This window comes from Malus domestica, chromosome 05 (assembly GCF_042453785.1).
Source record: "Malus domestica chromosome 05, GDT2T_hap1".
NCBI lineage: Eukaryota > Viridiplantae > Streptophyta > Magnoliopsida > Rosales > Rosaceae > Malus > Malus domestica.
The window spans coordinates 21,945,703-21,955,621 of NC_091665.1; the positions used below are offsets into that span (position 1 = coordinate 21,945,703).

General features: G+C 37.1%; 1 protein-coding gene and 1 pseudogene across 1 annotated transcript; both read left to right on the plus strand.

Moving 5' to 3' along the window:
* Nucleotides 1–2,156: 2,156 nt before the first annotated feature.
* LOC103436332 (agamous-like MADS-box protein AGL62) lies at nucleotides 2,157–2,804 on the plus strand. Its single transcript, XM_029103443.2, has one exon. The coding sequence runs from the start codon at nucleotides 2,157–2,159 to the stop codon at nucleotides 2,802–2,804; it is 648 nt and encodes a 215-aa protein (XP_028959276.2).
* A 3,146-nt stretch (nucleotides 2,805–5,950) lies between these two features.
* On the plus strand, nucleotides 5,951–6,660 carry LOC114825226 (agamous-like MADS-box protein AGL62; annotated as a pseudogene).
* Nucleotides 6,661–9,919: the final 3,259 nt, after the last annotated feature.

Genomic DNA, 9,919 nt, shown 5'->3' on the forward strand with positions numbered 1-9,919 from the left:
GCAAGTCAAGACGATACCACACTCCGGTACTTAGAAGTTTCGTGGCTACGAGATCATTCTCCCACAATTTTTCCTAATGTCATTTGTACTAAATCATTCACTTGTACTCACTAAAGGAGAGCTTGAACCTATGTACTTGTGTAAACCCTTCACAATTAATGAGAACTCCTCTATTCCGTGGACGTAGCCAATCTGGGTGAACCACGTACATCTTGTGTTTGCTTTCCTATCTCTATCCATTTATATACTTATCCACACTAATGACCGGAGCAATCTAGCGAAGATCACAAAAAGTGACCGTTTTCGCTACCTAGGATCTATCTTGCAAGAGAATGGAGAATTAGATGGAGATCTCAACCATAGAATACAAGCTGGATGGATGAAGTGTAAGAGTGCATCCGGCGTGTTGTGTGACCGTCGTAGGCCATTGAAGCTCAAGGGAAAATTTTATAGGACGGCAATAAGGCCAGCGATGTTGTATGGCACAGAATGTTGGGCGGTGAAGCATCAACGTACACAAAATGGGTGTAGCGGAGATGAGGATGCTTCGTGGGATGTATGGGCACACGAGAAAGGATAAGATTGGGAATTAGGATATCCGAGGTAAAGTAGGAGTAGCCAAAATTGAAGGAAAGATGAGAGAAAATCGGTCCCGGTGGTTTGGACATGTGCAAAGAAGGCCTACTGACGCTCCGGTTCGAAAATGTGACTACGGGACAGAGGTTCGGGGCCGAAGGAGTAGAGGAAGACCTAGGAAAACTTTGGAAGAGACCCTAAGAAAAGACTTGAGTACTTGGATCTAACGGAGGACATGATACAAATGAGCGCAATGGCGTTCTAGGATTCATATAGCCGACCCCACTTAGTGGGAAAAGGCTTTGTTGTTGTTGTTGTTGTTGTTGTCCTTCCATTAAAAAAGGGTCATAAACTAATGTTAATATGATTATCGAACCTTTTAATTACCAGAAAATTAAGTGCACAACTAGCATTTTATATTGCTTAAAAATATGCAGCAGAAACTGAACTTCAACTAGCGCGAATTGCTAAAAAAATAAGCAGAAATAACTGAAGACATCCTCAGTCACATAGTAATATGGTAGAATAAGATGAGGGTTTATATTATATTACTCTCTGACGTTGTTCATATATTCTTGGCAAAAGCTACTGCGCCATAGCAGAAAATCTACAGTTTGCGCTCACTACATGGAAAATGCTCATTTGCAACACTAAAAGTCGTTGCAAGTCATTTTGCAGCGTTTTTTTGCAGACGTTTTATTTCGCAATGTTGCAAAAGCTCGGTATCATTTGCAACGTTTTTTAAGTCAGAAGAAAATATTTTTAAAACTATGTGACTCAGCTATTTATGTCTACACACTAGACTATATATGTACGTTGTATATTGTGATTAATTTGTGTACGTTTGTACACACCTATAGCATGTAATGTACTGTTTCATTTTCCAGATTTTCTTGGTGTAGCCTGGCATTATTACTGATACTACTTGTTTGGAAATTCCAAATAATCCAGACTAACATTTTCAACACAATTAAAAGCAAAAGGGATAAGGATTGGTGGGTTCTTAGATTGTCAATATGTATCGCAAAGCTAAAAAGGAGTTCATATATTATTTCATCGATGATTCAAACTGACAGTTTGGCATGATAAAACATTTTCAGGCGAATTCTTATCACCTTTCTCATGTTCATGCATGTATACAAGGGGCGGTTAAAATCATGAAGTATATACCATGTATGCTAAGAGGAAGAGATTCTAAATTCTCCCAAACTAGAATATTAGTAACTACATTCAAGGGTGTAAAAATATTGACAGCAAAGGATAATCTGCTGACATCTCTAACCCATAAAAATTTCCATGTAATATTAGATAGCTACCTTATTAGACTAAATGCAATTTTAAATGACCTTGGGTGACAGATGATGTCCACTAATTGGAAATTGACAGTACGCATCACTAAAAAAATCCAGAATAATGATTTTTTACCAAAAAGTTATAGTGAATTTCAATCTAGAAGGGCCAATATAAACCCCCTCCACTCTAAATCACACAATAAACAGTACCATTTCTCTCACTCTCTCCACTCCTTTGCTCTGGTGATTAGGTTCTAATCATCAAAGATTTTTTGTTTAGGTTTAGCCATGGCGAAGAAGAGCAAGGGAAGGCAAAAGGTGGAGATGGTCAAGATGGCCAATGAGAGCAATCTCCAAGTGACCTTCTCGAAGCGAAGGTCTGGCCTTTTCAAGAAGGCCAGTGAGCTGTGCACTCTCTGTGGTGCTGAGGTGGGCATCATTGTCTTCTCGCCGGGCAGAAGGGTCTTTTCCTTTGGCCACCCGAGCGTGGAGGCGGTCATGGACCGATTCCTCTCCCGTAACCCATTCAATCCCCATCTTCACCCACCCTCTGGCACTATGCAGCTAATTGAGGCCCACCGCAACGCCACTGTGCGGGAGCTCAATACCGACCTGACTCAAGTCATGAACCAACTTGAGGCTGAGAAGAAGCGCCGCGATCAGCTGAACCAGATGACGAGGGTGAGCCAGGCTCAGTGCTGGTGGGAGGCTCCTATGGATGAGATGCAGATGCCACAGTTGGACCAGCTGAAGAGTTCCCTTGTGGATCTGAAGATGAACATGACGAAACAGGCTGATAGGGTTTTGATTCAGAACACATTGAACCCTAACAGCCAGTTTTTTGTGGGGAGCTCAAGTCAGCAACCTGTTATGCGTCCTCACAACCTTCCCCATCCCAATGCATGGAACCACCCAGGACATGGACGCTTTTTCTGAAGGCGTGATGCTTATGTTGCTCGTTATTAGGCACTGCGACACAGTCTATTTCTCTCTGCAGCGTGTGTTATTTATTTGTATGCATGTTGTTATTGTGTTTATTTTCTCTTGTTTGTTTGGTATATGGATTATGACCCATATGTGTTGTGTTCGTTTGTTTTAAATTTCCATAGGTGAACTACAAGAATTTTTATTAGTAATGATGTTGTAAAATAAGGCCGTTTTAGGGGCCACAAAATAAATTTTTTAGAAAAATTTGAATATTTCAGGTGGACTCAATTTGGTCATGCGATATGCATCCAGTCTATCATTTTGTTTGAACTCGAATCTGCAGATGAGTTTATCAAATAAGACTTGATATGATAGGGTTTGATGGGATATTTATGCGTTAAACTTGTAAGTAGTCAAAATTGAAGTTTTAGCCAGAATTAACTCGATCTTAACAATTTTAGCTAACCGCTCACACGGATAGATTGTCGCTCAAGTTAGGGTTTCTCGATCCTATATAAAGAAGGCTATGCGCATAAACGAAAGACGATATATACCAAACATATCAAGCCCTTATTTGGAATTTTTGCATTCTTACCAATTTTCAAGCCTTCTATAGTTTTGATCTTTGTGACTTAAAGGATTGCCCTGCGGAGTTCGCTCTAACATAGATTTCTATTGACTCCATCAACCGTGGTTTTACGCGTTTAGGTGGTGACGTTGTTCTTGCAGTCAGAATTGTCATTTTAACTTGTCGCACATTGCATATTTTAAAAACTTGGTATAATTCCCTATTGCATGGGTTTCTTTTCATTAGTTTTTTCTTTGTAATCACTTTTCTTGCATTCATTCGATTAGTTTAAACCAATCCAATTGCTTTTCGCATGATTTAGCTCTCCTCAAATATAGCTTTTACATTCAAGACGTAGAAAGAACCAAAATAGAGTTTTCAGTAGATGTACTAAGTATACATATTCCAGTTTAAAATGCAATCGTTTGATTGAAAGTTAAAAATGCAAAGTGCTCATAATTTTGTCTACTAAGAGTACCTAGTACTTGTTCCTGTTGCCTGGAAATTTTGGTTAAGCACACTCAGAGTGCAAGTAGTTATCTTTGAATCAATATTATCATAAAGAAATGGGCGATCATGCACTTTTTACAAGTCAACCAATATTACCATGTACCTCGCAGCTTCCAATATTCTTTAGAGGTATAATGCTTTACAAGTCAACCAAAATATATAAATTCGAAAATCTTGGAGAGAAATGCTACAAACCTTTACGTACACTAATCTTTGCAATAAAAATATAAGGAAACTCTCTTAGAAGTGAGAATCTTCACGGACTCTCAGCTACGTCATGTGTTTTGGTACAATGTTTTATAATGGGTAAGACAATTAATTTTTAAACTATGAAGTGACATAGAGTTCCATGGAGAGTTTCACTTAGTCTCTTTAGCATTCCTTTTAAGCATCACTTGCAAGCAGCAACACAATATGCCAATTCCATAACCTCTCTGAAAATGTGAAGCAACAAAAATGAGCTTATTCTCACAGCACAGTAGAAGTAATTTTTTTTTCAAAGCACAGTAATACCAAATCAGCCCTTAATTGGCCCTTGTTTATTGAAGCTCTGTTAGCTTGGTTTGTTTGGAGCTCACATGGTTAATGTAAGAATGGTTATTACTGAGCTTGGAAATCTCCTAGTTCCCCACCACGACGACGATCACTTGAGTGCTTCGACTGATGATCATTCGAATGGCGTTGTGTACTTGGGTTATTAATTGGATCTTTAACCGGAATCTGCTTGCTTGGATTGTTCGTTTGATCGCTTAATTGCCCGCTTACCTTGTCGTGTCCGCCTAACGGAACTTGCCTTGTCATGTCCGCCTAACGGAGCTTGCCTTGTCATGTCCGCCTAACGGAGCTTGTATCCGCATCTGCTTGTTGGCAAACTCAGGACGTGTACCGCCATGAGTTTGATGGGGGGTGTTGGAAAATAGTTATTTATTTAATGTTTAGATTTGGGCTTAGCCCATTAGAATTAAGTTTTTGTTTCCTTGCTTATTAGGAACTAGGGTTAGTTTATTATAAATATAAAACTTTGTTATTCAGAGATAATAAGTCAGTCAAGATGTAGTCTTTTCGGTTCATATAGCCTTTTTGGCAATTCCATTTAATAAAGTTTTATATTCAGTATGTTTGTTTGTTTGTTGCGTACTCTGAAATTCAACTCTACATGATCTAAATTTATAGTTTTACAACATAATTTTCGCATGAGAATATTAGTTAGTTTGCATGAAATATATATGAATGCGAACATAACGAGATTGGGTTAGGTTGCAAGACTAATACCATTAGGAATATTTTTTCCAAACACTAACATATTATGAGATCAAATTGTAAATATAGATTATTGATGACATAAAACTACAATCCAGAAATATGAAATGCTAGATATCTCTTGATCTATGCTCCCGTTCGTATAGAGAAACAAGAAAAAGAGAATGAAAGCATAAATAGTCGCCAAGAGCTTTGATTGCGTTCCCTGGAAAAAAATGGAGAGGTGCACTGGTGAAAACGTCTCTTCCCCTCTGTTTTCCCTGATGGTAGCTATGGCCATCCTACAATTCTAATTTTTTGCAATTCTTTTTGTTATTTAATGGCCAAGTTGAATTTCCACTAAAGACATTTTTAAGTTGGGTGAAGAGATAAAACAAATCGGGAACTAATAAAAAATCCTTAAAAACTTTAGTTTTAATGAAAAATGACAAAAAAATGTGTAAATGAATAGTACCAGAAAAGGTAAAAAAAACTTAAAAAAAAAAAATATATATGTCAATGATCAATAGGTTATATCAGTTTCCTAGTAATTGTACATTAAGTGAATAGAGATTCATAACTTCCAAAAAGATATTGGAGTAATAAATTACGGTACTAATGTTAATATTGCATTAAGACCTCATTGGACAATACAATAATACGCCCAACATAAGTGCTATTTAAGAGAAATAGTGAGCAAAATAACCCTATAAATACAGGTCTTGTCCCTTCCAACCCTCACAAGTATTTGCACAAGAAAACCAAGCAAAGCATTTGGTAATCGTCATCTAATTATTTTCTTCACTCTTTTATCATCCTCCAGAGAAGTCTACTATATATGGTGATGAAAATCAAGAAACCTAGCCAAGGTCGCCAAAAGATTGCCATTGCCAAAATACCAAAGAGAAATAATTTACAAGTCACATTCTCTAAACGTCGTTCAGGGCTCTTCAAGAAGGCCAGTGAACCATGCACGCTTTGTGGGGTTGAGATTGTAATCATAGTCTTCTCTCCTGCCAACAAGCCCTTCTCATTTGGCCACCCCGAGGTTGATTCCATCGTCGACTGCTTCGCAGCTCGAAACCCTTACCCTAATTTCCAAGCAGGATCAACAGGTTCTACTCAACAGCTTGTTGAGGCTCACAGGAATGCTAATGTCCAGGAGCTTAACATGCAGCTCACCCAGGTTGTGAACCAGTTGGAGGCTGAGAAAAAATGTGAGAAGCACTTGATAAAATAAGCAAAGCTACTGAAAAACAGTGTTGGTGGGAAAGGCTTGTGGACGAACTAGCGTTTCATGAGCTTCAGATATTGAAGGCTTCAATGGAGGAGCTCAAGAAAAATGTGACAAAACAAGCCAATTGGATTTTGATGGAGTCTAGTGCTGCTGCTGCTGCTGCTAATTGTTCATCATCATCACCATTTTTTCAGAAGGAACAATGGTGTTGTTCAACGTGATGATCTTCGTTGTTTCGAAAGCAAAATTAAACCGACAGTTCAAATTGATATGCATATAGTTTTGGTTATGCTGGGCATGGTCCTTTCTGAGTTTTTTATGTTCTTTAATTTCTTTTGAAGGGGAGTTACAAGCTAAGGTAACACCTCGCTATGATTATCATTATATTACTTTGTTCATCTCTCTTTCTATTACAAGCTAATGGATTTTCTTTATTATTGTTTATCTAAATATTGATTGTCATTGAATCCCTTAATTAATTAATGAAAAGGAAACAAGTTTGTTACGGTTTAGTAAGCGCATGATCGATGCACACACTTATAGTGGCTAAAAGGCTTGTCCCCAATGTCAGCGACTAATTTTCTTGTTGTAGGGAATGCGAATGAATCAATATAAAGAGGTTAATTAAAGGTGAATATTAATACCTGCAGGGTTTCACCAATCATTTAAATGGCATCGTTATTGTAATTAACTCTTTTATAAACTGAATTAATTAGTTATCTAAGTACTCTTACAGCCACGCAGGTTTGTTCCTCTTGTGTCAAGTTTTTTTTGAGATAAAGTACGGTATTCATTGAATAGAGAAATACGTACATAATCGAGGATAGGGTGCTAACAGTGGGCCTCAATAAAAACCTTGTCGGGGCTTTCAACCCGATCGAAGGCAAAAAAAGTGTCTCGCACCAATTAACTATTAAGACTATCCTCTAATAATAAATCATTAATAACATCAGGAGGTTCTTCAAACCAAGAAAGTGGATGATCAAGCGTAATACTCAACCGTGCAAGTCGATGTGCCACTTTATTCATCTCTCTAGGTCCGAAAGAAATCTTCCATGCTTAAACCCCTGAAGGATCTGCTGTGTATCCGCAAAGAGATAAACAAGGTGACCATGCAATGCTGTTCCAGCATTCTGAATAGCAGCTACCACCAATAGAGCATCACCTTCCATCTGTACCTGTTCCTCACTCCATCTCTGCGCAAACACAGTTGCTGCCCGTGCAGCAGCAGCTTCTGCATGCATTGCTGAACCAATCCCATACTCCCGACTCACCATTGCAGCCATGAAACCTCCTGTGGCATTTCGAACGACAACCCCAATACCCCCATATGAACCATTCTCCTCCTAAGCAGCATCTAAGTTACACTTTAGCCAACCAGAGTTCGGGTGTTTCCATTTCTGAACACGAACCGTTGCTTCGGGTGGTTGAACCTCATTCCATTTCTTAAATTCTGACAGCCACGTTTGAGCTTTAAGTTGGACATCCAGGGGGGATGCATCAACACCATTCCATAAAAACTCGTTGCGTACCTTCCATACACTCCACACTAACACGAGAATAAACTCAAAACTGTCCTTAGTTGCTATTTTTGCCATATTGGTCAACCACCCACCAAAACCTTCTTCTACCCTATAAAACGTACGAATTCTCAAAGGGCTACCAAACCAAATAGCAGCTGATCGTGGGCACTGTAACAAAGCATGCTCAACTGTCTCTGCCGCTTTATTGCAGAACCCACAAATTAACTTACTGGGTCTATCGGACAACAATTACAAGAAAAGGAAATATTTTTTCGGAAAAATTAGTATCCGGTCCCTAGTTTTTACTGTTCATTGACTAAGACCTTATTAGTTCTCAAATTTTGATTCAAGTCTCTATCATTAATGTGATAATGAATTTACATGTTTATTATATAATTTTTAATACAAAAATTAGTAATTAATTTAGGGTTTAATACTCACACCTCTATTAAACTTCTAATTAATTTTCAATTCAAAAATTTCCAAAATAATAAAAAATTAAATTAAATTAAGTTTGTACCTATTAGTTTTTTTTTATATATAAAAAGATTCTCAATTTTTTTTTAATCTTAAATGTACCCATTCATATAATTTTTCAATTTTTTTAATCTTAAATGTACCCATTCTCAAATATATCAATTTGTTATATGTAAAATGTACCCTTTTTTTAATATAAAATCCATTCAAATTTTTTAATCCATGTTTAAACTTATATGGGTACATTTTTTTTCGTTGATTTGAGAATGTATCCATGTTTTGGTACAATAACTTTTTTTTGTTAATTTTGGTTAATGTACCCATACATATATGTATACACACACACAATATAATAGAGAGTATAATTTATATTTTATTATTTTTAATCCCATAAATTATGGGTTTTATTTAAAATCTCATTAATATAAACAATTACAAATTTCAATTTTTAATTTTTAATTTAAAAATATAGTAACTTACATTATTACATTAATGTCAGGAACCTCAATAAAAAACTAAAAACTAACAAGGTTTCAATCAAAGAATATTGATAGCTAGGGACCGCATCCAAAGTGTCCCTATTTTTTCTCACCACTCTTAAATTGTGTTGATTGCCATTAGATGAGATCACAAATTTGTGTAGTTGATAAATTAAATAACACTCATTTAACTGCAATCAATATGGTGATGATGCTTACCACGACTTTAGGGTTGGAAGTGTATATGTCTAGTAACTTGTTGATGTGCATTATGATCCTTGTTCATGAGAGGGAAAATACCCTAAGCCCTTGCTGCTAATTACTAGCTAGAGAGCAATACATGAAAAAAAACCCTCAACGGACGATCTTGGCTTTGGGATCCGCGGCACCGGCCCTATTGTCTCTTCCCTCTCTCTCCCTCCTTGTTTCTCTTATCTCCTTGCTTGGATTTCTATCCTATGGTTGTGGTCGCTTTGGCAAGAAGAGTATTCATGCTTGTGGTCGCTCTCTCGCTTTGTGAAGGAGAATCTTTGTAGTGTATATGACTCACATATCAAACTCATAGTTTTGAACGGCGGTTCTTGTTCATAATTAAGGTGGTCATTTTCATTTTTCTTTTGGTTTAAGCGATGGCAAAAGACTATGCTCATGAAGCTCGGCACTTGTTGAAGATAACTTGTAACAATATTTTTGCACTAACGATTGCAAGATCATCACGGGATAGTGTGCTCTTTTCCGCATGATGCCTTACAAAGGTTCTACAATTTACAAGGTTCAACCCTCGTGAGTGTTATCTTTCATAATAGTTAATGTATTATTAAATGATGCTTTGGAATCATAAGGTAATTTTGAACCACGATGTCCTACTCTATGCCCAAATTATAGTGCTTTCTCATCCCACTATTGTTTTAAGAGTTATCATCTCTCACATGATCTTACAACACTAAATGTATTTACGTCTATGGATCCTTCATCTTTTTCAACTTTGTTCATTTTAGATGTTTGCTTGCAGATACCCTCCCCTTGGGGTCATGTTATTTATATGTATGACTTGTATTTTCCTTTTTCATGAAAAAAATATTCGTTCACTA

What these genes read in the sequence shown, in the direction of transcription:
- LOC103436332 (XM_029103443.2), top strand. Translation starts at nt 2,157, where the DNA reads ATGGCGAAGAAGAGCAAGGGAAGGCAAAAGGTGGAGATGGTCAAGATG.